This window comes from Mastomys coucha, unplaced genomic scaffold, assembly GCF_008632895.1.
Source record: "Mastomys coucha isolate ucsf_1 unplaced genomic scaffold, UCSF_Mcou_1 pScaffold6, whole genome shotgun sequence".
NCBI lineage: Eukaryota > Metazoa > Chordata > Mammalia > Rodentia > Muridae > Mastomys > Mastomys coucha.
The window spans coordinates 124,394,420-124,421,692 of NW_022196912.1; the positions used below are offsets into that span (position 1 = coordinate 124,394,420).

At 49.9% G+C, this 27,273-nt stretch overlaps 2 protein-coding genes across 6 annotated transcripts in view; one reads left to right on the forward strand and one right to left on the reverse strand.

The window, feature by feature from the left end:
• Dync1h1 (dynein cytoplasmic 1 heavy chain 1) overlaps nt 1–15,237 on the forward strand; it is a 69,754-nt gene extending 54,517 nt beyond the window's left edge. The window contains exons 52-78 of the mRNA XM_031357409.1: nt 1,416–1,611; nt 2,063–2,180; nt 3,285–3,500; nt 4,162–4,374; nt 4,468–4,595; nt 4,895–5,048; nt 5,893–6,039; nt 6,127–6,277; nt 6,392–6,645; nt 6,722–6,856; nt 6,943–7,037; nt 7,174–7,348; nt 7,523–7,598; nt 9,342–9,502; nt 9,866–9,977; nt 10,066–10,126; nt 10,210–10,333; nt 10,542–10,655; nt 11,170–11,340; nt 11,493–11,710; nt 11,807–11,910; nt 12,949–13,160; nt 13,381–13,534; nt 13,974–14,116; nt 14,288–14,456; nt 14,612–14,739; nt 14,872–15,237. Coding sequence (XP_031213269.1) covers nt 1,416–1,611; nt 2,063–2,180; nt 3,285–3,500; nt 4,162–4,374; nt 4,468–4,595; nt 4,895–5,048; nt 5,893–6,039; nt 6,127–6,277; nt 6,392–6,645; nt 6,722–6,856; nt 6,943–7,037; nt 7,174–7,348; nt 7,523–7,598; nt 9,342–9,502; nt 9,866–9,977; nt 10,066–10,126; nt 10,210–10,333; nt 10,542–10,655; nt 11,170–11,340; nt 11,493–11,710; nt 11,807–11,910; nt 12,949–13,160; nt 13,381–13,534; nt 13,974–14,116; nt 14,288–14,456; nt 14,612–14,739; nt 14,872–15,000 — 4,058 coding nt within the window. The 3' untranslated portion in view covers nt 15,001–15,237. The remainder of the gene's footprint in view (nt 1–1,415; nt 1,612–2,062; nt 2,181–3,284; nt 3,501–4,161; nt 4,375–4,467; nt 4,596–4,894; nt 5,049–5,892; nt 6,040–6,126; nt 6,278–6,391; nt 6,646–6,721; nt 6,857–6,942; nt 7,038–7,173; nt 7,349–7,522; nt 7,599–9,341; nt 9,503–9,865; nt 9,978–10,065; nt 10,127–10,209; nt 10,334–10,541; nt 10,656–11,169; nt 11,341–11,492; nt 11,711–11,806; nt 11,911–12,948; nt 13,161–13,380; nt 13,535–13,973; nt 14,117–14,287; nt 14,457–14,611; nt 14,740–14,871) is intronic.
• LOC116080812 overlaps nt 13,200–27,273 on the reverse strand; it is a 15,585-nt gene continuing 1,511 nt past the window's right edge. The window contains exons 2-7 of one of the 5 annotated variants that reach the window (XR_004114617.1): nt 20,750–20,807; nt 19,135–19,266; nt 18,612–18,662; nt 16,721–17,241; nt 16,060–16,113; nt 13,200–14,487 (exon numbers count right to left, since the gene is read on the reverse strand). Coding sequence is in view for 3 of the 5 variants with exons in the window: in XM_031357410.1 (XP_031213270.1) it covers nt 15,785–16,113; nt 16,992–17,241; nt 18,612–18,662; nt 19,135–19,233 (729 nt within the window). In the remaining 2 variants the exon portion in view is untranslated. Of the gene's footprint in view, nt 14,488–15,254; nt 16,114–16,683; nt 17,242–18,611; nt 18,663–19,134; nt 19,267–20,749; nt 20,808–27,273 lie in introns of those variants that run through there. The other 4 variants (XR_004114616.1, XM_031357410.1, XM_031357412.1 and 1 more) reach the window with 4 other exon arrangements.

Consider the following 27,273-nt stretch of genomic DNA (forward strand, 5'->3'; position numbering starts at 1 on the left):
AGTGAGGCTTGCGCAGGCCCCAGCCTGTCTGTGGCTTGGGGTTGCTATCTGCCTCAGAAAGCAAAAATGGAGGTTTTATCTTCTAGGAGAGCAAGTCATCTTCTCTGAAAAGTTTCCCTCTCCTATATATGTTAAAAAGAGAAAATAAAGCCGGGCGTGGTGGCGCACGCCTTTAATCCCAGCACTTGGGAGGCAGAGGCAGGTGGATTTCTGAGTTCGAGGCCAGCCTCGAACTACAGGGTGAGCTCCAGGACAGCCAGGGCTATACAGAGAAACCCTGTCTCGAAAAACCAAAAAAAAAAAAAAAAAAAAAAAAAGAGAAAATAGCCTGGTGTGGTGGCTCAGCCTTTAATCCCAGCATTTGGGAGGCAAAGGCAGGTGGATCTCTGTGAGTTCAAGGACAGCTAGAGCTACATAGGGAGGACCTTGTCTCAAAAAGACTAAAAATAAAATAAAAATTAAAAAAGAATGAGAAAATTACTGTAGTTGGTTGGAAATGTAATTCTCTCTTTTATTAAACTAATACAATTTATTTTAAAATATACAACCCAGTATTGACTTTTAAGTCATCAAAATAATTTATAGTAGTTAAATGCCTCATATATATATACACATGATATATTTATTTATTTATTTATTTATTTATTGGCTTTTTTTTTTTTTTTTTTTTTTTTTTTTGGTTTTTCAAGACAGGGTTTCTCTGTGTAGCCCTGGCTGTCCTGGAACTCACACTGTAGACCAGGCTGGCCTCGAACTCAGAAATCCGCCTGCCTCTGCCTCCCAAGTGCTGGGATTAAAGGCGTGTACCACCACCGCCCGGCCACATGATATCTTCTGAAGCTAAAAGTAATATGCAGTCAACCAGGTTTTTGGTCTGGTTTTGGTTTTGTTGTTGTTGTTGTTGTTGTTTTAAGATTTATTTGTGTACTGTTGCTTGCTTCAGAAACACCAGAAGAGGGTATCAGATGGTTGTGGGCCACCATGTGGTTGCTGGGAATGGAACTCAGGACCTCTGGAAGAGCTGTCAGTGCTCTTAACCACTGAACTATCTCTCTGGCCCCATCAGCCAGTTTTTAAAAATCTATTTGGAATATTAAATATAGGAGTAGAAGAAAATCTCTTATGAAGTCCTCTATGAAAGGAAATTGTGACAAGTTCCTGATTAGACAGAAAGTGTTCTATCACCAAGGGAGAATACACAGCGTAAAACTGTGGCTTCATAAACTGGGAAATGTAATTCTTGAAACTGTACACTGTGTTTTCCAAGGAACAGCTTGCCTTTAGGCTAAGTGAGGTGAGGGGTGCTGTTTGAGGGAGACTTGACCCTTCTCCAGCCTCTCTCTGAGTGGAGCTAGAGCCCTTGGTGGCGATGATTGGTCCTCACTTGGATGCTGTCTGTCTTCCCTGCTGACCAGCTGTGAAGTCCATCAAGAAGCAGCACCTGGTGGAGGTGAGGTCCATGGCCAACCCTCCTGCCGCTGTGAAGCTGGCTCTGGAGTCCATTTGCCTGCTGCTGGGTGAGAGCACCACGGACTGGAAGCAGATCCGCTCCATCATCATGAGAGAGAACTTCATCCCCACCATTGTCAACTTCTCAGCCGAGGAGATCAGGTGAGGCCGTCGCTGTAGCAGTCAGAAGGTCAGGTCACATCTTTGAGGCATCCTGTTTTCTGGGCAGATGGCATTTTCCAGAGGCTCTGCTTGCTGCACTCAGAAGGGAATGTGGGTCACACTCGTCCCACGGGTGCCTTTTCAGAATGCCTGAGAGAGAAAGCTAGCATTCTCCTCTGCATATGTGTTTGATGTCACTTCTGCCAGCAACAGTTTCATCCCTCCAAGCTATGAGTGCTTGCCACAGCAGAGCAGGGCTCTTCCATCGGTTGCACCAGGGCTGGCTGGAGTGACGAGGGCAGAGCCAGTATGCCTGTCCTCCTCAAGCCCTGTCAGCTTCCCTCAAGTACCAAACGTGCAGCAGCAGCATCATATGTGCTAGCCCTTTACATGTCTTGCATGAAAACACATTTTTATTCTGTGCATGCTTACACATAATTTCCTCTCTCAGTGATGCCATACGAGAGAAGATGAAGAAAAACTACATGTCCAACCCAAGTTATAACTATGAGATCGTCAACCGGGCCTCCCTGGCTTGTGGTCCTATGGTGAAGTGGGCAATTGCACAGGTAGGTCCCAAGCCAGCGCTGCAAGTGGGAGGGCCTCGGCTCCTGTCATTTGGTTTCCATTTGCTCAGTGTTGCTGCTATGGTGATTTTCTGGTTTTTCGCTTATTGTTTGTCTTCAAAGTTCAAGGACATTTTTTTCCATTTTTTAAGACGGGTTTTCCAGTGTGGCATCCCTATGTGTCCCCTCCCAAGTGCTGGGATTAAAGTCATGTGCGGCTGCCACCTGACTTGAAGTGCAAATGAAGTGCAATTTTATTACAAGTTTAAAGGAAAAAAATACAGATTAGGTGAGGTGTCTGTGGCTGCCAGGAGGGAAAGATAAAGCCATGGTGTTTAAGTTAGATGTGGACTGGACATCAGCAACTTATCAGGAAGGAAAAGTATCCCAAGAGTGGGAGTGGGAGTGAGAGTGGGAGTGGGCTGTGGGCTGAGAGGAGGCCAAGAGTGGGAGTGGGAGTGGGCTGTGGGCTGTGGGCTGTGGCCTGAGAGGAGGCCAAGGGTGGGAGTGGGCTGTGGCCTGAGAAGCGAGGTCACATGTTGGGGAGGGAGGTGGTGATGCATGGGCTGTGCGTCCCACAGCCCGTTCTACCTTTACCTGGTTCTTAAGGACCCAACTTTGGTCTCCAGGCTTGCGGGACAGGCACCATGACCTGCTCCCCTTCTTGCTAGCCATAAGGTTTGGGTTTGGGCTTAAGTTAGTTTGTATTTTTTGTTTTAAGGTTCGTTTTCATTATTGTTCTTACCAGTCGTGTGTGTCTGTGTTGTGTGTATGTGTACATGAGGAGTCCAGGAAGGTCTCAGAGTTCCTGAAGCTGGAGATAACAGGAAGTGGAGAACTCCCTGAAGGGAGTGCCTGGAAACACCTCACCTTGCTCTTAACTGCTGAGCCAGTCCTCTACCCCTGATTGGATTTGTGAGAGTCTACTTTATAACCCAGGCCACTTCAGCCTCCCAAACGCCAGGACCACAAGCACAAGCCACCATCCTGGCTTATTTTTACTTGGCTACACTAAGGAATGGGCAGTGTTATGGCATGTCACACATTCGTGTCATCCTCAATTGCTCCTGTCACTTAGCATTGCACCCTGGGTTTTGCCCTTCCCAGCTCAATTATGCAGACATGTTAAAGCGAGTGGAGCCCCTGAGGAATGAGCTGCAGAAGCTGGAAGATGATGCCAAGGACAACCAGCAGAAAGCCAATGAGGTGGAGCAGATGATCCGGGATCTGGAAGCCAGCATTGCCCGATACAAGGAGGAGTATGCTGTCCTCATCTCAGAGGCCCAGGCCATCAAGGCAGACCTGGCAGCCGTTGAAGCTAAGGTAAGCCTTCCTGCCACCCCATAGTTACCTGAAGTGCTCATGGCTTCCCTGGGGAAGCCAAAATTAACAGTGTTGATTGACTCATGCATCATTTGTGAACTTTGTGTGTCTGTGCCTGTGTCTCTGTCTGTCTCTGTCCGTCTGTCTGTGTGTTGTGGTTCTGAGTTTGCACTAAGTACATTTACTTGCGCTCACTTCCTCCTCACTCCAGCCTGTCTTCCCTTCTGGCCACACCCAGCTGTTCCTCTCCTCAGGAAAATCCCAGAGTGTACTGATCTCTCAAGGCTGAAAGTTAACCCTTAGCTTGTGTTCTAAAGAGATCCCAGCACCCATGCCGTTTAGTGTCTGTAACACAGCCTCACCTCTCCAGGGCTCTGGGCAGTCTGAGTGCTTTTAGTCCTCCCCAGGCCCTGCACACAACGTAGATACTTTTTTGTTTTCTCATTAATTTAGAGGTCAAGTATGTGCGTGCCATTCCACATGTGTGGAAACTAGAAGACACTTTTGTAAAGTTGGTTTTCTCCTTGCACTATATAGGTCTCAGGGATGGAACTCAGGTCATCAGGCTTGATGGCATCTCAGTGACCCAGTGGATGAATTCCTTTGCAGTATTCAGTGTGGTCCTAAACATGTCATTTGATTTTTTTTTTTCCTCCCTTAGGTAAACCGGAGCACTGCACTTCTAAAGAGTTTATCTGCTGAAAGGGAACGTTGGGAAAAGACGAGCGAAACTTTCAAAAACCAGATGTCTACTATTGCTGGGGACTGCCTCCTGTCAGCAGCCTTCATTGCTTACGCTGGTTACTTTGACCAGCAAATGCGCCAGAACTTGTTCACCACCTGGTCTCATCACTTACAGCAAGCCAACATCCAGGTAACAGGCACTCAGAGAGAGGAGTCCACCTGTGGGCACACCAGTCTGTGTGGCCCACAGTCACAGGAGAGATAACCGGCATCCCCCTTTCAGTTCCGCACAGACATTGCAAGGACGGAGTACCTCTCCAATGCCGACGAGCGCCTCCGCTGGCAAGCCAGCTCCCTACCTGCCGACGACCTGTGCACAGAAAATGCCATCATGCTAAAGCGATTCAATAGGTATGTGCTTTTAGGCCAGAGGTGTAGCTAGAGAGTATTCTCATGGCTTGTTTGAAGAGATGGAAGGAAAAGTGGTTGGGGGGGGGGCAGTGCTAAGAGGTCAGCGTTCGTGTTTACATCTTTAGTGAGTTATGCTTATCACAGCTTTTCCAGGAGATGACTTGATTTAAGTCACATCTGTTTAGGAGTCTGGCAGTGTGTAGAGATTGCTTTGTGGAGTGTTGGTTTCTTCCCATCTTATCAGGAGACTGCTTTTCCTGATGGACCGTTCACCTAATCACATGTCACTTTACCCTCAGGTACCCGCTGATCATTGACCCCTCTGGACAGGCCACAGAATTCATCATGAATGAATATAAGGACCGGAAGATCACAAGGACCAGCTTCTTAGATGATGCCTTCCGGAAGAATTTGGAGAGTGCTCTGAGATTTGGCAATCCCCTTCTTGTCCAGGTTTGTGTCTGTGCTTGAATTTGTCACTCCCTCAGGCACACTTGTGGTTGATGTGAAGTAAATGTCAATTACATAGCACAAACACCAGTAGTATTTGAACTTTGTATTTGAATGTGGTTTGATACTAAAATAAAAATAAGCTTTGTGATTATGTTTCAAAAATACAAGTCTCCAGCTGGGCGGTGGTGGCACATGCCTTTAATCCCAGCACTTGGGAGACAGAGGCAGGCAGATTTCTGAGTTTGAGGACAGCCAGGGCTACACAGAGAAACCCTGTCTCGAAAACACCAAAACAAAAATACAAGTCCCCAGCTGGGCATAGTGGTACCTTCAATCCCAGCACTCAGGGAGCAGAGGCAGGAAGATCTCTTAAGTTTAAGGCCAGCTTGGTCTACACAGAGTGCTCCAGAATAGCCATAAAAAGATCCTGTCTCAAAACCAGTGACCAGGCAGTGGCAATGCACGCCTTTAGAAAGGCAGAGGCAGGTACAGCTGTGAGTTCCAGGACCGCCAGGGCTACACAGAGAAACCCTGTCTTGAAAAAACTGGGAGGGCAGTGGGGTGGGATCTGAGTGTTGAGAGTGGTCGATAAGCCCTGTGGTTGGTGTGTCTCTGAACTGGCTTTTGTTTGCTGCTGGGTTGGAACCCAAGCCTCACACTGTAAGACAAGTGCTCTGCCACTCAGGCATATCCGTGCCACAGCCCAGCAATAATTTCTCTCAAAAGGCAAACTTCCATTTTAGCTCCCTCAAAGGTAAAATCACAGGCAGTTCCCAGGGCGTATGGGTGGTACACTGGCCCAGATAGGAAACTGATGGCTGCCTTCTGTGTGTGTGATACATAGGATGTGGAAAGCTATGATCCAGTTCTGAATCCAGTACTGAACCGTGAAGTTCGACGAACAGGAGGGAGAGTTCTGATTACCCTCGGTGACCAAGACATAGACCTGTCACCATCCTTTGTCATCTTTCTGTCTACCCGAGACCCAACTGTAAGCAATGAGACCCTTCATAGATCACAGAGGTGCTGGTAAGTTTGGAGCTGAGAGAACCAACCAGTCTGTCTCGTGTTCTGACAGGTGGAGTTCCCACCAGATCTCTGCTCCCGGGTGACCTTCGTGAACTTCACCGTCACCCGCAGCAGTTTACAGAGCCAGTGTCTCAATGAAGTGCTTAAAGCAGAAAGGCCAGATGTGGACGAGAAGCGCTCCGACCTCCTGAAGCTGCAAGGTGCTCTTCTAGTCCTCAGTTTCCCAGCGCTGCTGGGCGGCAGGCTGAGCTTCAAAGGGTGAGGGTGACCCTGCTCCCCAGTGGCACCAGTGGCACAAGTCTATCTTACCACAGGGGAGTTCCAGCTCCGTTTACGGCAGCTGGAAAAGTCTCTGCTCCAAGCTCTGAACGAGGTAAAAGGCCGAATTCTGGATGACGACACCATCATTACAACCCTGGAGAATCTGAAGCGGGAAGCAGCCGAGGTCACCAGAAAAGTGGAGGAGACGGACATTGTCATGCAGGAGGTGGAGACCGTGTCCCAGCAGTACCTGCCACTGTCCACTGCCTGCAGCAGCATCTACTTCACCATGGAGTCCTTGAAGCAGGTGAGGCCATTGGCACTGCAGCCCCTCCCAGCTGTGGCCCGAGGCACACTCTGATGGTCACATGGCCTCCTTCCAGGTCCACTTCCTGTATCAGTACTCTCTGCAATTCTTCCTCGACATCTACCACAACGTGCTGTATGAGAACCCCAACCTGAAGGGTGCCACCGATCACACGCAACGCCTCTCCGTCATAACCAAGGACCTCTTCCAGGTAGAGAGCAGAGCATGCATGTGTCTGGTGTGCAAGGTATAGAAGTATGGCCTCCAGAACACAAACATTCCCCTCTCGCTTCCCAGGTGGCCTTTAACCGAGTGGCTCGAGGCATGCTGCACCAGGATCACATCACCTTCGCCATGCTGCTGGCAAGGATCAAGCTGAAAGGCACCATGGGGTGAGGCTGGCGCTCAGTATTGATGTGGCTCTGCAGGTTGCCCTAGCATGCATTCTGCCTTCCTTATCTTTGAATCACAACTGTTGTCTTAGTTGCTGTGTAAAGACACCTGCCTGACCTGTCCCCCACTTCGCAGGGAGCCCACCTATGATGCAGAGTTCCAGCACTTCCTCAGGGGGAAGGAGATTGTGCTGAATGCTGGCTCCACCCCCAAAATCCAGGGCTTGACTGTGGAGCAGGCAGAAGCTGTCGTGAGGTTGAGCTGTCTGCCTGCCTTTAAAGATCTAATTGCCAAGGTTCAGGCAGATGAGGTAATTAATTGTCCTTCCAAGTGTTCTGAATGAGATCTGCAGTGAGCAGCTTACTGCATGTGTGACTGTGCATGTGCCTGTGTCATCTAATAGAGCAAGACGCTAAGCTGCGTGCCCAGGACCACACATTATTCCTGTACCACGGTGACACTTAACCCACTATTGTCTCTACAGCAATTTGGCATTTGGCTGGATAGCAGTTCACCAGAGCAGACCGTACCATACCTCTGGAGTGAGGAAACACCTACAAGTGAGTCAAGGCCAGGCCCCTGTTGTTCTCTCTCTGGGCCTAAATAGAAAGTTGGGTGTGCTTTACTCAAACCTTTACTTAAAAAGGCTCTGACTCCCTAGAGATGTACTTCAGAAGCAGGCTTGTTAGGGAGCCAGTCTGGAATGTAGATAGATCCTGAATCCCAGCAACTCGGGGAACTGAGGTAGGAAGGTTGACAGTTTAGGCCAGCCTAGGCTAAACAATGACTCTTTCCTCAAAACAACAAAAATCACCATTTTAGGAAACCATTTAGGAAGATGGCTCCTAAGTTTGCTGAGAGCAGGATCAGATTCCTGATTCCCCCTTAAGTTATCACCAAGGACCATCTGAGGCTGGAGCAGGCTAGGGACATAGCTCAACAATAGAATACACTGGGCAGTGGTGGTGCACGCCTTTAATCCCAGCACTTGGGAGGCAGAGGCAGGCGGATTTCTGGGTTCGAGGCCAGCCTGGTCCAGGACAGCCAGGGCTACACAGAGAAACCCTGTCTCAAAAAAAAAAAAAAAAAAAAAAAAAAATGCTTACCTAGCAGGCATAAGGGGATTCAGTTCATCTTATTGGAGTGTAAGAGATGCCTAACAAAGATGAATGGGGATTATCTTTAATTGTGCCATAAAGACTCGTGAGTGCACCTGTCCGTGCCACATAGGAAGGGGCAGGCAGCAGCTTGTGATCTCAGGACCCACAGGCCAGAGGACACCACTGCACTGGCTGGCATGCAACCAACAGGTATTTGTGGTATAGGTTCAAGATCAATAGATGAGGATCAGCAAGATGGTTCATTAGGTAAAGACCTGAGGTCCATCCCTGTGACCCGTGTGCTGAGAGAGCCAACCCCACTAGCTGTCCTGACCTCCATATTCCCATACACTACAGTCCACAAATGAGCTGCATATGGCAGCCACACATACGTACACACACATACAAAATAAAAATTTTCCCCAGGGCAGCCAATATATACCCCTACTCCATATAAAGAGATCTTGTCTCAAAAAAGGTTTTATTTATTTCTGCTAAGCATGATATAGCACATGCCTTTAATACCAGCACAGAGGAGGCCAGGGCATATAGATCTCAAAGTTCAAGCCTAATTAGTGTAACCTCAATGCTACCCAGGGCTACATTGTGATATCCTGTCTCAGAAGAAAATTTTTTAAATAAACAGAGGAAGAGGACTAGGGAAAGTGCTTAGTGGATAAAAGTGCTTGCCTCCCTAGACAGACAAATCCTGAATTTGGATCCCCAAAACCTACACACACAATAGTGCAACCCATGAGGAGATGGTAGGCAGACAGGAATGGAGAGAAGCTCACAGGCCAGCTGTCCCTAGTCACACAGTGGTAGAGATACCCTGTCGAAAGGTGAAGAATGGGCATGGACACCAGAAGGTTGACTTCTGACCTCCATACCTGCCATGCTCTGTGAGTACACATCTTCCCACACTTGGAATCCAGCACTGTAAAGGAAGAGGCTGAAGGGTCATGAGTTCAAGGTTAGGCTGAGAATAGTATCTGAAAGAGCAGTATCATCAGTACCCCACACCCAGTGGTTAGATCTTGTCACCAGATCTTGGACATGACAGTGGAACAAAAACAGATGCCCCCTGGGTCCAAGAGAACCAGTAGGCTGGGGTCCGAGCTGGGTCTCGTTGCTTCCTGCTTGGCCGGGCTGATACTCTGTCTGACATCTCCAATGTCGGCACCCTCCTTTGCCTCGTTTCAGCTCCCATCGGGCAGGCCATCCACCGCCTGCTCCTAATTCAAGCCTTCCGACCTGACCGTCTACTGGCCATGGCCCACATGTTTGTTTCCACAAACCTCGGAGAGTCCTTCATGTCCATCATGGAGCAGCCACTCGACCTCACCCACATTGTGGGCACAGAGGTAATGTCCTAGTACCCCATCCTGGCTCCTCATGGCACTGTATGATACAGCATCGGCACCGGCCACAGCCCAGGCACACTGCTCCTTGGCTGCATTCTTCCCAAAGCCAGCATTACCGTCAGGCTTTCTCCTGACTGCCTTAAGAACCGATAGCTCAGGTCTGCCATGTCCCCTGACAGTCTATCTTAACAACCATCCACTCAGGTCTGCCATGTCCTCTGACAGTCCATCTTAACATCCGTCCACTCGGGTCTGCCATGTCCTCTGACAGTCCCATTTTAACAACCATCCACTCGGGTCTGCCATGTCCCCTGACAGTCTATCTTAACATCCGTCCACTCGGGTCTGCCATGTCATTTACAGGTAAAACCAAACACCCCTGTCCTCATGTGCTCTGTGCCTGGGTATGATGCCAGTGGACATGTTGAGGACCTCGCAGCAGAGCAGAACACGCAGATCACTTCTATTGCCATCGGTAAGGATGTGTGCTGGTTCTATGGACATGTGGGAGCCTAGTGGCATAAGGCTGCCTCCGTTGTTCATACTCAGCTTCCTTGCCTTAGGCTCAGCAGAAGGCTTTAACCAAGCAGATAAGGCGATCAACACCGCTGTGAAGTCAGGCAGGTGGGTGCAATGGTTTTGTCCTAAACCTGTGTCCCCAGGATTCTAGTGAAAGGCATCGAGTCACTGTGACTTTGTATGTGCAGGTGGGTGATGCTAAAGAATGTACACCTGGCCCCAGGGTGGCTGATGCAGCTGGAAAAGAAACTGCACTCCCTGCAGCCACATGCCTGCTTCCGACTCTTCCTCACCATGGAGATCAACCCCAAGGTAAACGGGATGGGAGCCTCTGGGTGCTGACGCCTCTGGGTAAGTGTGTGCACATAGGACTGTGTCAGACTGCTCAGCTGAGTGTGGTCATGTCTGCAACCCCAGAACTTGTGATGCTGGGACAGGAGGATTGCTGTAAGCTTGAGGTCAACCACACGTTGTCCCTCCAAAATAAAAGCAGACATCACAGAGGCACCTTCTCCCTCAGGTGCCTGTGAACCTGCTCCGTGCAGGTCGCATCTTTGTGTTTGAGCCACCACCTGGAGTGAAGGCCAACATGCTGAGGACATTCAGCAGCATCCCTGTCTCTAGGATATGCAAGGTAAAGAGTGCTCTCTCTGAACACATTTGTGTATAAACCCAAGAGCAGGTGCCTGCCTGTGCACAGCTGGGTAGGCAGGGAGTGAGGAATGTTCCCAAGTGAGCGTTGTATTCCACAGAGCTGTGACCCTCGGTCCACTCCTGAGTGCATAGCGCTCGCTGTCCCTGTGCTGTGTGAGGCTAGGGTACTTTCAGCTCTTTAGGTTTTGTTTGGTGCTGAAATCCACGTTTTTTTGTTTTTTTTTTAATGGAAACAAGTCTTTGAAATCCACGTTTTAAGAAAGCCTATCTTGTAGAAACCTGTCTAAGTTCAAGGGCCATTATGCCAGTTCTGGTCTTTACAAAGCTGGGTACTTTGGTCAGCCATATTGCTTGATTCTGGTGCTGCTCCTGCACTGCAGGTCAGATGGCTGAAGGGTGGAGGTATGGTTTGTTCTGCAGATCTTTGCTTCGGTAATAGGGTCTGGTTTCCTTAGACAAACATGTGCTGTCTGATGAGTCTGTTCTTTATCTAGTCTCCAAATGAGCGTGCCCGCTTGTATTTCCTGCTGGCTTGGTTCCATGCTATCATCCAAGAGCGCCTGCGCTATGCTCCACTGGGGTGGTCAAAGAAATACGAATTTGGAGAATCTGACCTTCGATCGGCTTGTGACACGGTGGACACGTGGCTAGATGACACAGCCAAGGTAAGTTAGGCTACATCACACATCATGTGATGGGAAGACAGTGGATCTGAAATCAAGGAGCACTGATACTTTGTAGCACCCAGAACTTGACAGTGCTGCACAAAGCTAGCCCCTCCAGTATACACATGTCACCTAGCCTCTGTTCTCCCTAGGGCCGGCAGAACATCTCACCAGATAAAATCCCATGGTCTGCCCTGAAGACCTTGATGGCGCAGTCCATCTACGGTGGACGAGTGGACAATGAGTTTGACCAGCGTCTGCTCAACACCTTCCTAGAGCGCCTGTTTACCACCCGCAGTTTCGATAGTGAATTCAAGCTGGCATGCAAGGTTGACGGGCACAAGGACATCCAGATGCCGGATGGGATCAGGTGAGGCTGTCTGGGGAACAGAAGTCATGCTTGGGAAGGGAAAGGGGGTGTTTGGGACCCCAGTCTGCCCGACTGATTACAAATGTTCTTTCTCAGGCGAGAGGAGTTTGTGCAGTGGGTGGAGCTGCTGCCTGACGCCCAGACACCCTCATGGCTGGGCCTACCCAACAATGCTGAAAGGGTTCTGCTTACCACCCAAGGTGGGTAGTGAGTCTCCCTAGTCCTGGAGCCCTGCCCACCCTGAGCCTGCTAGGAGGGCTTGTTCACAGGGAGTCATGAAAAGGAGTTTGAAGGCTAGCTTTAGTTCAAGAGGGGCCTGTGCCCTATCCTGCAGGCAAAGGCAGAAATATCCTGAGATAGATGAGTAGATGAGATGACTCAGCAGCACCAGCCTGTTTCCGGTCTCCTTGTCCTTCTGGTAGTCTAGTCTGACTTTTATGGAAAGGCTGAGAAGAAAAGAGGCAAGGGCTAGTGCAGGCATTGAGAAGTAGGTGAAGAGAGATGAAATGTTCCCCGCTGCCTCCTCCTGAGGAGAACACTCAGAGCTTGCCTGTTGTCTGGGAGGAGGCGACCTCTGTGAGAAGATGGGGATGTCCAGGGACAGTGGGAGGTGAGCAGCTGTCATGTGTATTTAGTATGAAAATGAGTGTCTGAGGCCAGAGGCTAAGTGGCTCCCTGTTGGGTTGGATGCAGCCTCTCCAGCACACAGGCTGTCCTGTTTGTCAGTGCTGGTATCACTTGCCCCAGCAGTTCCCTAAGTCCTGCATCCCATCAGCACTGTCAACAACCAGGGTCATTTTCCAGCTTCTTCACCTTCCCATGGTCCAGAAAGCAGTGAAGCTCTCAGCAGTCTGGCTGTCAGTCTCCAAGTGTGAGGGGCAGGCCAAGCTCCAGTGTGCTTTTAGTAACAGCTGGACATGGCATTTGTGTGAGCAGAGTTCAGAGGACAGCCAGCGGCCATCACAAACATCCCCCAGCAGGTTCTGCATTCAGATTGAGGCTTCAGAGGCCCACGGCTGTGTGGACGGCACGCCTCACAGCGCACAACCAGGCCATTGGTTCTGGTTTTGTCTTAATCGTCCTGTGATAGACTTGGGTCAGTTCCTTTCTGCTTTGTGCACTTCGTGCAGTGTGGCAGGAGTGCAGCCTGCAGGCTGCTGTGATGAGCTCATGCACCACTTGGCCTACACATTGAAGTCTTCCTCATTCCCTACCTCCCCCACCTGTGACTGTCCTAGGTGTGGACATGATCAGCAAGATGCTGAAGATGCAGATGCTGGAGGATGAGGATGACCTGGCCTACGCAGAGACGGAGAAGAAGGCAAGGACAGACTCCACCTCCGATGGGCGCCCAGCCTGGATGAGAACGCTGCACACCACAGCATCTAACTGGCTGCACCTCATCCCACAGACACTGAGCCCACTGAAGCGCACCGTGGAGAACATCAAGGTAGCTAGGCTGGGGTCAGCATGCTAATCCCCAACCTTGAGCAAGAACGACAGACACCACTTTTAATTAAACTGTTTGAAAACTGTGGTCTGAGAGCTCGGGGCAGAGATGATTATTCTATCTGGCCAGCTCCCAAAAAGGTCAAAGGTCCTGATGATCCTTCTGGATGTGCCTTGCCTCTGCACAGATCCGTCTCTAGCCCTCTTCTCTTTGGTTTTAGGATCCTTTGTTTAGGTTCTTTGAGAGAGAAGTGAAGATGGGGGCTAAGTTACTCCAAGATGTGCGCCAAGATCTTGCTGACGTCGTTCAAGTGTGTGAGGGGAAAAAGAAGCAGACCAACTACCTGCGGACACTCATCAACGAGCTGGTGAAAGGTGCAGACCGGCATGCAGCTGCAGGCTTGGCACAGAGTCCTGACCATTGTCTGTGCTGCCGTCCGCCGTCCATACCCCATGTGCAGGCCCAGGCCACACACGTCTCTTTCAGGATTCCTCAGTAGTGGGAGGATCTTAGAAATGCCTGTGGTTTCCCCAAAGTTTTTGTGCAGTTCCTGTGACCTTTTAGGGTTAGTGCAGTGAAGAGGACAGAGTGGGATAGGGGGCCCCGTCCAGAGACTGTGTGCTCGCAGCAGCAGCAGCAGCAGCAGCAGCATGCCTCTAAGCATGCACCCCACACTACTGAGACAGCAGTGCCCTGGGCCTTCCTGGTTGTAGACAGAACACCAGGTGCAGCCAGGAAAGAGGGCTGTGGTGTGCAGGTGCTGGCAGCCTGAGCCACGTCTGCTGAGGCCTGCGGCTCTCTTCCTTGCTGCAGGGATCTTGCCTCGGAGCTGGTCCCATTACACAGTGCCTGCAGGCATGACAGTGATCCAGTGGGTGTCAGATTTCAGCGAGAGGATCAAACAGCTGCAGAACATCTCACAAGCGGCTGCATCTGGTGGAGCCAAGGAACTGAAGGTAGGCATGCATGGGGGTGGAGGGATATCGGGTCAGGGGTGGGCATGCATGGGGGTGGGGGGTATATCGGGTCAGGAGTGGGGGTATTGGGTCAGGGGTGGCACTGCTTGTCCTGGCCTTGGGTGGACTTGTTCCTGACCTGCTCTCCTTTCCATGGGGCTGTTTCTACAGAACATCCATGTGTGCCTGGGTGGCCTGTTTGTGCCTGAAGCCTACATCACTGCCACCAGACAGTATGTGGCGCAAGCCAATAGCTGGTCTCTGGAGGAACTCTGCCTCGAAGTCAATGTCACCGCCTCCCAGAGTGCCACCCTTGATGCCTGCAGCTTTGGAGTCACAGGTGAGCTCTCAGACTGGCCTGTCTGTGAAACCTGTTTCCAAATGAATGTACCTCAGGTGTCTGGACAGAGCGGCCCACCTGAGCCTCTGAGTGTCCTGGAAGCCCGGCTGCGTGGCTCTGTATGGCTTCAGCCCCGTCTCTATATCTCCTCTCAGGTCTGAAGCTCCAAGGGGCCACATGCGGCAACAACAAGCTATCGCTCTCCAACGCCATCTCCACAGTCCTCCCCCTCACGCAGCTACGCTGGGTGAAGCAAACAAGCGCAGAAAAGAAGGCCAGTGTGGTAAGTTCCTTGGCTCTTCCTGTGCCACGCTGGGACTCTTCTTGTGTGGAAACAACTGCACCACAGCCCTGTACTCCCACGGGAGCTGTCCCCAGAGCTGGTGGACAGTTAGTCCCTCTGTCTGTCCTACAGGTGACTTTACCTGTCTACCTGAACTTCACCCGGGCAGACCTCATCTTCACCGTGGACTTTGAAATTGCTACAAAGGAAGATCCTCGAAGCTTCTACGAGCGTGGAGTTGCCGTTTTGTGCACTGAGTAAAGCTAAACTTTTCTCAAATCCTCTTTCTGGAATAGTAAAACCCAATATTTAACCTTCATTCATCCTTAAACTTAAGTTTGGAAGGTTTGGTGGACTGAAAAGCAAGTTGTTGGTTAGCGTTGGCGGGATGACAGGTGCTGCAGTTGGAAACAGTGGGATGGGAAAGGTGAAGTGTGCGGTCTCTGAGGGCTGACGGAATGGCTGGTTTTATTAAATAAAACACTAAGCATGACAGGCTCCTGCCTCTTGTCACTCTGCTCAGTCTGCTGTGGTAATCTTTGTGTCTCAGCCCACCTCACCTTTGTCACCGTGGTCACAGATGCAGAAACAGCGAGGTGACGAGGCCAGGAAAGCTGCACCTCATCCCTGAGGCCTGACAACTCCTCTGTTCTTGACTGACACCAAGGCTTGGCCGTCTGACACCCCCACCCCCTGGGAACCCCAAGCCCTGCCATCAGTCATTTTCATACCACCTGTGGTGAGAGAGTGGCCTCGCCCCACAGGAAGGGTGACAATTAGGCTAGTCCTAGCATCTCGGGGTCTCTAAAACCCTCTGTGACTGTGGTCCAGGGTGGGCAGAGGCTGTTGTCATGGCTGGAAGGACTCCTTAGCACAGAGAGGCACTGTCCTAACTCCTCCTCTGGGAGATGACACGGCAGGTTCCTCTGCGGGAGGAAGAGCCTACATTCTCCTAAGGAACACCTAGGGTGCTGCAGGTGATACAGCACCCAAACACCTCAGAGGATGTTGCCTGAGTCTATGGGGATCGCTGGGAATATGAGGCTCATCCCAGCCCCATAACTAGACTTCTGCTCCCAGAGTACCAGCCCCCCCAACCCCTCCTCCAATCAGAGGGGTCATACTGGACAGTGGCCACCAGCCCTGTTGTCTTCCCTGGCAGAGCCACCTGGGGCACTGATAAGTACCCATAAGCAGTCCTGGAATGGCCCCAACAACACCCAGAGGTGGACATGCCCTGCCAAGAACGGGCACCTCCTTGTGGTGCCGTTTTTATTAGCACTTGGGAACCTTGTCCTGCCACCATGGGGAGGACACTACCTGGAGAGGAGACCCAGGCCTCAGCAGCACCAGACTTGTGTTCAGCTTCGTTACCTACCAGAAAGAAAGTTAAAGGTCAGTAAACAAGCTGGCGAAAGCACAGCTGGAGAGAGGCAGCTCCTGTGGAGACCCTGAGCCCGAGCTGACCACTAGGAGCCCTGCTCCCAGGTGACATAAAGGGCTTTGCCCAACATGGGCATTGAGAGACTTCTGGTCACACAAGGAACAGGAAGGGATCTGCCTTCGATCCAGCACTGAGGAGACAGGCAGGCTGATTGCCAGGGAATGGAACAAGATCCTGAGGTGGGGATAGGAGGCCCAGTGAAGGCCACTCAGACCCATCCCTGAATTGCAACCTATTTTTAAATATTTTTTACATTGTGTGTGTGTGTGCGTGCACACATATTCATACACATGTACACACATATACACCATTATGTGTTCTTGTGGACATTGGTTCTCTCCTTCCACCATGTGAGTCCTAGGAATTGAACTCCGGTCGTCAGGCTTTGCAGCAAGCGCCCTGACCCTCTGAGCTATCTCAAAACCCCAGACACCCATTTTTATGCTATCATCAATGAGCTTAGCGTGAGTCTCTGGCGCTGTACGGCCCCATACCCCTACCCTGAGCTAACTTGGGCCCCTGGGCTGGGCCACGTACTTCTTCTTCCTCTTAATTCTCTCAGGCTCTCCAAGTAGGAGCTCCAGTTTTCTCTTGGAAAGCGACAGCCTGGGCCCCTTATCTCTCTCACTCCCGAGTCTGGGAGGTGGCCGGGTGGCTCTGGCTCTACTCAGCAGGTGTCTGCCTATCTCTGGGGTCTCCACAGGAATGAGGGGGCTGGCAGCCCTTGTCATCCTCCAGTCCTCTGGTGATGGGGACAGCCTGCCAGGACGCCCATTTGTTTCTTGGGGGCCCAGTGTCTTTAGTTCACCCTCAGGCTGCATGTCGACATCATCGACCTCGAGGGTTATAGGGGCCCAGCCAGAAGCTCTCATGGTGAGGTCTGGAGCCTTTGGGGGTGAGTCTTCCGTGCTGGCCTCCTCAGCAGCCCTGGACCGCAGTGTGTGGGAAGGCGAGTTGCGGTTCCTGTCACCCAGGAGGCGGTAGGCACACTGGCGGTAACTGCGGTAGTTGGAATGACCTGGGGTGTCTTCCGAGTCACCATCATAAGGATCTAAAAACTGGTGACAAAAGTTTATAAGTGTTTGTCTGTGTGTGAGGACCTGAAAATTCCCATCACCACAAAATAAATAGAAGTTTCTGAGACAGTGGGTAAATCCCAGCAGCAGTGTCGTTTGTAACACAGAGTACAAAACGTGTCTCCATCACTGAGGACAGATGGCAAACCTGTATGCTTTGCCTTGCATCAAGACTCTCTCAAGGACAAGGCCTCCCATTCAAGACTAGCCTAGAACTAACTGTGTAGCCAGGATAACCCTGAAACTTCCGACCCTCCTGCCTTCACCTCCCATGAAGGAACCATTCTAAGGGTCAAACCCAGAAGCTCACAAATGCTAGGCAAGAACTCTACCACTGGGCTACATCCCCAGCTGGTGGTGTCGGTGGCTTTTGTTTTTGGGGGGTTTGGTTGGTTGGTTGGTTTGGTTTTTTTGGTTTGGTTTGGTTTGGTTTTCGAGACAAGGTTTCTTTGTGTAGCCCTGGCTGTCCTGAAACTCACAAATCCACCTGCCTCTGCCTCCCAAGTGCTCGGATTCAAGGCATGTGCCATTGTTTTATTGTTTTGGGGCTTTTTTGTTTTGAGATGGTCTCACTATATAACCTTGGCTACCTATATAGATCAGGCTGGCCTCAAACTCATAGAAATCCACTTGCCTCTGCCCTCCAGTGCTGGGATCAGACCCCTGCACCACCACACCTGGCATGTTTTGCGTTTTAAGACAAGGTCTCAGGGCTGGAAAGAGAGGTTAGCAGCTCAGTTCCTAACTGGCATGTGATGATGGCTCACAACCATCCGGAAGGCTAGCTCCAGCCCGTCGCCGCCCTCTTCTGGCCTCCTTGTATACTGCACACATGTCACAAAGTATTCAGACAGAAATGGATCATTCCAAAACAGTAAAAGGCCCTAGCTGCCCTTCAATCTTATATCCTCCTATCTTATATCCTCCTGCCTCAGACTCCCCAGTGCTGGGATTACAAGTGTGCACCACAACCACTTGCTACAGGGTGCTTGGCAGGACCTTTGGGGAGCCCCCTGACTTCTGCTGTGGGGTTCAGAACTTCCTGTCTTTTCTTGCTTTCTCTGGTTGAATTTTGTCAGTTTGCTCCAATCTGTTCTTGTCTTATGGTAACATTATCTGTCATCCCAGCCCTCATAAGGCAGAGAGATAGGAGTAGTATCCTGAGTTTGAGGCCTGCCTGGGCTATATAGTGAGACATCCCCCTTTAGTAACCAAACTGCCTGTGTCCAGGATTGCACAACAAGTAGAAACATTCCCTCCTTGTATTCTGACCCTCCCAGCCCATTCCCTGGGCTAGCCTTGGCTCTGAAGGCTCCCCCAAGGCCTCTGGACCCTAGAGGGTTGTAGCGTACCTCTCTCCAGATGCCTTCAGCAAAGTCCATGAGGTTCCTTCTGGAGCTGACCTGTGGGGAAAAGCTCGATGCTGATTCTGCCATAGCGGCTTAACACAGAGAGCACTTGGGGTGCTCACCGGCTCTGCCTCAGGCCATGCTAACACAAAACTTGATGAGCGGGAACAAAGTCCTCCAAAAGTCTAGCAGGCAGGGAGTCCTTCCCTCACAGAGGGCACACAGCACCTTGGTACTGGTTCTGGGCCCAGATCCAGAAGGAGATGAAGAGCACTAAATTTTCCTTCTCAACTGGTCCCCTCACATGCAGAAGTGAGGCTTAAAAAGGTAACAAAGAAGCCCAGGCCTGGCCTCTGGTGCTCTAGCACTTTCCCACCAGCCCCAGGCCACTGAGAAAAGTAGTTTTCATTTTCTTAACAAAATACTGGTATTTGAATACTTTCAGTTTTGGTAAGGGAGGAAGGGATCCAAGAGTTATAGAGATGGGTATCTCCCACACATACACCACACATACGCTTTCAGGCACCTGAAGGCGATGGCGCGAGTGTCTCTGCCACTTCCGAAAGCCAGCTGCACTGAACGCTGCCCTGATGCAGGTGGGTCGGCTGGGCCTCTGGCTGGCCATCCCTCAAGGCCAGGCACGTAGACTGTCACTTAACTAAGGAGATCAAGTTAAAGGACAGCACAGGGAAGGAAAGGCAGGCCATGGGAAGAAGAAGCGAATTTTTTTTAAAACAACCTCTGGTCCCATCCTGTAGCTCAGCCTGGCCTTGCTCCAGATCCTCTGGGAATGTGAGGCAGCTGAGGCAGGAGGAACATGAGCTCCAGGCTAGCCTGGTACATAGAAGGCCAAGGCCAGCTTGGGATATAGCAAGACCCTATGTCCAAAACAAAAGTAAGGGCTGTGGATATAGCTTTAACCACACAGTGCTCGCTTGGCACATGCTCCATCCTGCGCTCAACCCCAGCACCTACAAAACGAGTGGTGGCAGGGTTTGAAAACTCAGCACTCAGATTCAGAGGCAGGAGGATCAGAAGTTCAAGGTCATCCTTGCTAAGAGGCCAGCCTGGGCTACATGACAGTAGAAAGCCCCCATGATTGCAAGCTTATACAGTTCAGTGGTAGAGCACTTCCCTAGCTCTGCATTGTGGGAAAATGCACATTGGGGACATGAAGAGAACATGAGACAAAGTGCTACGAGAGAGAGCCATCCTGGGTATCTGAGACCCTCTCTTTCAAAAGATTAAAAATAAGGACCAGAGGGCTGGTGAGATGGCTCAGTGGGTAAGAGCACTCACTAACTGCTTTTCCAAAGGTTCTGAGTTCAATTCCCAGCAACCACATGGTAGCTCACAACCACCCATAATGAGATCTGATGCCCTCTTTTGGTGCATCTGAAGACAGCCAGCTACAGTGAATTACACCAGAGCGAGTGGGGCCGGAGTTCAATTCACAGCAGCCACACACATGATGGCTCATGACCATCTGTACAGCTACAGTGTACTCATACACATTAAAAAATAAATACAGGCCGGGCGGTGGTGGTGCACGTCTTTAATCCCAGCACTTGGGAGGCAGAGGCAGGCGGATTTCTGAGTTCGAGGCCAGCCTGGTCTACAGAGTGAGTTTCAGGACAGCCAGGGCAGAGAAACCCTGTCTTGAAAAAATAAATAAATAAATAAATAAAATACAATAAAATAAATCTTAAAAAATAAAATAAAATAAGGACCGAAGAGATGGCTCAGCAGTTAAGAGCACCAACTGCTCTTCCAAAGGTCCTGAGTTCAATCCCCAGCAACCACATAGTGGCTCACAACCATCTGTGATGGGATCTGATACCCTCTTCTGGTGTGTCTGAAGACAGCTACAGTGTACTGTACATATACATAAAAATAAATAATCTCTTTTTTTTAGTTTAAAAATATAAAAGTGCTAAAGATGGGCTGGAGAGCTGGCTCAGGGGTTAAGAGCAGTTGCTGCTCTCTCAGAGGACCCAGGTTTGGCTCCTAGCACCTGCCTAGTGGCTCACAACCACCTGGATGTAACTCTACTCCAGAGGATCTGACCCCCTCTTCTGTTGCCCAGACATGAAATCGGGAGAGCCACTCACACACATAAAATAGAAACTGTTGCTACAAACCTCCGTGAAGTCTCATGTCATTCAGCCTCTCCGGAATCTTCAGAGCGGCCTCTGCACCCTGTTGGAAAGTGCCCCAGTTACACATGTCACACTGCATGCTTTGCAGCAGTAAATCCTGCCTTCCCAAACTGGGCTCCTGGGAAACCCATTCTGAAGCCTGGAAAGAAAGCAAATAACTGGCCCTACCACACCCTCATGAACTTGTGAGCATCTTAAAGGTTAGAAAGGCCTAACAAAGAAAAGGAGCCTCCACTAGGAACTCCACCCCTATGCCGTCTTTAGAAGTCAGCATCATAGCCACCTTTGAAAGGTGAGGGCCATCTACAGAGAGCAAGGATCCATATAACCATGTGCCCTGAACTTCCCCAGTGGCCCCTGTAGACTGGTTTGGGTAACAGTATGGAGAGAGAGCCTAACAAGGCAAAAAGGGCTTCGCAGTCCCTTCCTGACCCCACATTATCTGATTGACAGCAGCTAAAGTGTTCACTATCATTATCATTTGATTTTTCGAGGCAGGATTTCTCTGTGTGGCCCTGGCTGTCCTGGGACTCTCTGTAGACTGGGCTGGCCTCATATTCAGAGATCTGCCTCCTGAGTGCTGGGATTAAAGGTGTATACCACCCCTGCCCAGCTCTTTGGTTTTATGTATAAGGATATGGCGCCTACATGTATTTCTGTGCACCAGATACATGCCTGGTCCTTTGTGCTCCACACACACATACACCATAAATAAATGTAAAAGGAAAAATGCACATGCACTGAAATAAAGTTTCACAGTAAAATAAGGGAGCCATGTTCCAGCTCCTGTAAGCAGCAAGCAGTGTGGAAACAAGGTTTTACAGTAGCAAGCAGCAGCTTCAGACACTGAGAGGTTGTGTTCCAGAGATAGCCAAGGACATGCTATAAAAACAAAGTTTTGGTGGTCAGAATGTTGAGACAGAATGACCAGGCCATTCTGACTAAGCTAAGTCAAGACAAAACAAGAAATAACTGTTCTTGAAAGAACCACCCCCAACCCCTCCCTGTGGTGAATTTCCAAAGAGACCACAAACTGTCACCCTGACCTTGCTGCCAACAATCCCCCTACCACCTAGCTACTCAGCCCTTTCGCAGGGACTTTTCAAGCCCAGGTGCAGAGCTGAATAGGGAAGCTGACTGACTAAGCCAAGAACAGCCCCCTGAGCAAGCCAACCAATGCCTGATGAGGTCCTTTGTCCTGTGTTCCACTAACCAGAGTAAGCCAGCTAGCCCTGTTGCAGAAATCTGCCCTCTGTAAAGTATAAAAGATGTGTGCTTTCTAAGTTCGAGGTTGCCTTTCCCTACGAGGATGAGCAATCCCACGTGCATTGGCCATGCGTTGGATCAATAAACCTCATGTTATTGCACCGGTCTATTGTCAATCTGTGTTCTATGGATTGAGCTAAGATTACAACAGCACAAAATTCCCTTAACTACAAAGTCTACAAATGAGAAATGGCTCAGTAGTTAAGCACACTGGCTGGACCACCAGAGTCCCCATTCACGATTCCAAGTATTCACATGGTAGCTCATAGATGCAACTTAAATTTCAAGGAATCCAAGTGCCCTCTTCTGCCTGGACTCAGAAGGTACTACACGCACACAGTGCACAGATAAATGTTCAGGCAAGCACTCAAAAATAAAGCTGGGTGCTGGGCAGTGGTGGCGCATGCCTTTAATCCCAGCACTGGGGAGGCAGAGGCAGGTGGATTTCTTGAGTTCGAGGCCAGCCTGGTCTACAGAGTGAGTTCCAGGATAGCCAGGGCTATACAGAGAAACTTTGTCTCAGAAAAAAACAAAACAAAACAAAAAAATTTTAAAAAGAAAGGAAGAGAGAGAAAGCAAGCAAGCAAGCAACCTGGGCCTGGTGGCTCATGCCCCAGCACTTGGGAGGCAGCTCTCATGAGTTTGAAGCCAGCCTAGTCTATAAAGTGACTTCACAGACTCTTTCTGAAAAGCAAACATAACCAACCTTACCATGCCTTGGGTGTCCCAGGTTTTAAACTACAGGTACTGTTATAGTTAGACAAAGGACCTGCCAGGCGCCAAGGCCTCCAGCCCCTGCCCTTGGTCGTCCTCTCACTGCTGGGACTCTGCTAAGCAGGAGAACCTCGAATGGACACAGGGAATACTCAAGAGAGGAGGTGCTCTACTCCCTAAGGTGTCTGTCTCCTTAGGATGGAGGTCCCCAAGCCTGTGCATGGGAGCCTCTCAGAATCCCATGCATGTGAACTGTCTGGCTCTGCTTCAAACACCCAGCCCCTGTCCCACAGTTAGGGAGACAGGTATGTGACACATCTGTGGCATGGGCTCTCCACCTGCAGGACACAATTCACTGAGAGAAGGACACTTAGCTTACAGCTGGGGAAACTGAGGCTGAGAAAAGTGGACTTATTCAGTGGCACAGAGTGAGGGCCAAAAATGACTGAGCTGGCCTGGAACTCACAGAGATCCACCTGCCTCTACTTCCCAAGTGCTGGGATTAAGGGTGTGTACAACCATGTCTGGCTGTGATAGCCCTTTCTAAAACTACATCTTGCCATCTTCAACTTGTGCTGGACCTCAAACCAAGTTAATAATATACCCTGAGATCATTTAAAACTATGTTGTTGCCAGGCAGTGGCGCACGCCTTTAGTCCCAGCACTTGGGAGTCAGAGGCAGGCGGATTTCTGAGTTCGAGGCCAGCCTGGTCTACAGAATGAGTTCCAGAACAGCCAGGGCTACACAGAGAAACCCTGTCTTGAAAAACAAAAAACAAAAGACCAAAAAAAAGCAAACTATACTGTTGAGGAGCTGGAGTGGTGGCTTGGTGGTCAGTAGCCTTGGCTGCTTTTCAGGGGACAGGGTTTGCTTTCTAGTGTGTATGCGTGTCACACAATGGTCTGCAATTCCAATTCCGGGGGAATCTGATGCCTTCTTCTGGCCTCGGAGGATACAGCATGCACACAAATAGTGCACAGATACTTAGACAACATAGACACAGAAAATAAGAACACATACAATCTTTTTTTTTTTTTTCAAGACAGGGTTTCTCTGTGTACCCCTGGCTGTCCTGGAACTCACTCTGTAGACCAGGCTGGCCTCGAACTCAGAAATCCACCTGCCTCTGCCTCCCAAGTGCTGGGACTAAAGGTGTGCACCACCACTGCCCAGCTCAAACTCAAACTATGTACCCAAAGATACCTCCATCTTTCAAGTTCTGGATTATGGCATGTGCCACCAAACCCAATTTATGAGGTGCTGGGGATCAAACTCAGGCCCCCACACATGGCAGGAGCACCCCAACAGCTGAGCTACATCCTCAGCCCAACTGAGCTGCTGTAACTGAGGGCTCCTCTCAGCCCCTGACCTCAGGTTTCAATCACCCTCCCCAACCACTCACACAGGTACACAGGGCTGTGTGTTCATATCCATCAGTCTGACACCTGCAGCACCCTCCTTCATCATGGTTATGGTCAGTCAGTCAGTCTCTTGATTTCCTGGAGTTATGACTGCATTGTTCATAACCCTGTCCTCAAAGCCAGTCACAGCTCTGATGAAGAGTCAGTGTGCAATATCATGTTTGCTGGTTATGACTGCCATGGGCTCCACAGAGAACTCAAACCCAGTAGGTCCCAAGTCACATGTTGTCTCTCAAATGTGCACCTCCATTCGCATGCAGCATCTACTACATAGTGGTTCCTCACACCAAGGAGGTGGCAGATACCTGGAATCCCAGCATGGGAGGGAGAATGGTTGTTTCAGATCATCCTTGGCTGCATAGTGAGGTAAAGGCTGGCCTAGATAACATGAGACCCTGTCTTTAAAAAAATCAAGCTGGGCCAGGTGGTGGTGGTGTATGCCTTTAATCCCAGCACTTGGGAGGCAGAGGCAGGTGGATTTCTGCTTTTGAGGCCAGCCTGGTCTATAGAGTGAGTTCCAGGACAGCCAGGGATACACAGAGAAACCCTGTCTCAAAAGATCAAAAGAGAAAGAGAGAGAGAGAAAGAGAGAGAGAGAGAGAGAGCAAGCAGAGACAGAGATGGAGATGGAGACAGAGACAGAGATGGAGATGGAGACAGAGATGGAGATGGAGACAGAGTTGGGAGAGACAAGATGGTACCTAAAAGAGAGGATGATGAGCCAGAACCATGTGATCCTAGGAGCCATAAGTAACGGGATTTCTTTGATAGACGGCTGAGTAATGTAGGACACATTTGTCCAGTCTAGGTGTGCAGCTTATACTGTATCAACTGAGTTTTGAGTTCTTTGTTTGGGCATCTTGGTGGTTGAGAATTTACTGTTCTAAATCTGGCTGGTAAATTCTAACCCTCTGGAGGTGCGGGGGGTGGGGGTGGGCAGATGACATGGGAAGTTATGGGCAGACAGCAGGCCTTCCTTGGGAAGCAGGGCAGAGAGCCATTTGGGACTCCCCATGGAGATGGGGAGACCTGACAGCATGTAGCCAGCTTTAGTGTGGATTGTTTTATATAACTACACACTACAGACAAGGCTGGCCTCAAACTGAGAGATCTGTAGAGCCTCCCCGGTACTGGGTTTAAAGGTGTGTACCATTACCACCTAGCAGGAAAAAAATGCTTAAAAAGAAAATCTTGGGGTTAGCCACACAGCTGCAAGATGGGTGGGTTACCTCAGTGATTGGATATTCATTTAAGCATTCAACACCTTCCTAAAGAACGGAGGGAGAGGGAGTTGCTGGAGAGATGGCTCAGGGGTTAGGAATGGCTGCTCTTCCAGAGGACCCAGGTTCAATTCCCAGCACCCACATGGCAGCTCACAGACATGTGTCCAGTCCCCAGAGATCCCGTTCCCTTTTCTAGCCTCAGCAGGCACTGCACTCACATGGTACACAAACAAACACTCGAACACCTTCAGCAAAAAAAACAAACCAAACCAAGACAAGACCCTTCCTTGACAGATTTTTCTAGTGATTCTTTTTTTTCGGAGAGCACAGATTATTACAACACTTCAGTGAAGGGCTACTAACTAGCAAACTAACTTAATGCAAATGATATAAATGAAATGTCTGTCAACAAGGTAGCCCCAGAGCAGGCTGGGAGTCTTCCCAGAAGCCCCTTTGAGAGGAGGGCAGAGGGCAGCTGAGCCTTGCTTAGCCTGGTCATGTCACCCTTCACCTACACCTCTACCCCCACCCCTCAACCCTGTAACAGCCCCAGGACAAACTGGAATCCTAGCTGAAGTAAGTAGACTCCATAAGCCACCGCCAGTTCTAGTTCAAATGTCCTGTCCTGGCGCGAACATGTGCTCTGAGGCTCCCTAATCATCTTTCATCCAGTGCTGAGTGGATTAACCTGGGTGTCAACTGCAAATCAGAAATGGACTCTCCTAGAGACTGGACGTAGTTACAGTGTCTCAGGATGTTCAGCTGTGGAGGAGCACCCACCACCTGCCCAGAAGCATTCATATGCACACACACGCGCTCACATCCTATCAGGGAAATACACACTTTCTCAGGGCACTTAGAAGACAGCAAGTCACCCTGCACACAGAAATCAAATACTTTTCATGTTTGTTTTTTCTTTTTCTTTTGGTTTTTTAAATTTGTTTTTCTGTTTGAAGTCACTTATACCCAGATTTTTGAACTGCTAAGCAAGTGAGTCCCACCGAGCCTCGGCCGTGGCCCGAGCAGATGCTTGGCACATATATGTGTGATCATACATGCACACCCATGCCACAGGGACCCTGTGTGGGTCGGAGGACCACCTCCAAGAACCATTCTATCCTTTCACTGTGCAGGCTTTGGGCATGAGGTCCGTTTTGTCAAAGCTGGTGGCAAGTGACTGGACGGGCTAAGCCATTTTTGTGTTGGAATTCTAGTAGACTCATTATATCTAGGGGAAGCATTAGAATGAGATGATCGTTTTTCATTGTATCTAGAATGATACGTCAGGATATAGTTGTTTTCTAACAGTATGTTGACCTTGAAGAAATCCTTGTAAAAAACAGATTATTTTTTGTTATCTATACTTGCTTTTTTGTTTGTTTTGTTTTGTTGGTTTTTTGAGACAGGGTTTCTCTGTGTAGCCCTGGCTGTCCTGGAACTCACTCTGTAGACCAGGCTAGCCTCGAACTCAGAAATCTGCCTGCCTCTGCCTCCCAAGTGCTGGGATAAAAGGTGTGTGCCACCACCACCCCTCCTCCCCAACCCCCCCCCCACACACACACACAGTTGTTTTCTGCAGCCGCTTTACAGCCTTTGCATGGCCTTGATCACAAGATGGTCCTGCCATAGCTGCAATGTCTTTCTTTCTTGGGTACTACAGACAGTGCAGACAGTGTGTGCCCAGTAAAAAAAGTGGCAGGGCGAGATGCTTTCTATAAGGAAACCTATAGATTTGAGGAGTTTGTTTTACCCCCAAAAACCCTTTCTGTAACAATCAATAAAATTCTCCTGCACTGCTGCTAGAGGTTCAGCTCCCTGAGACCGGACCCTCCTGCTGCCTCAGAGCTGGCTGCCCTCTGGACCTACTGACCCTGAGACCGG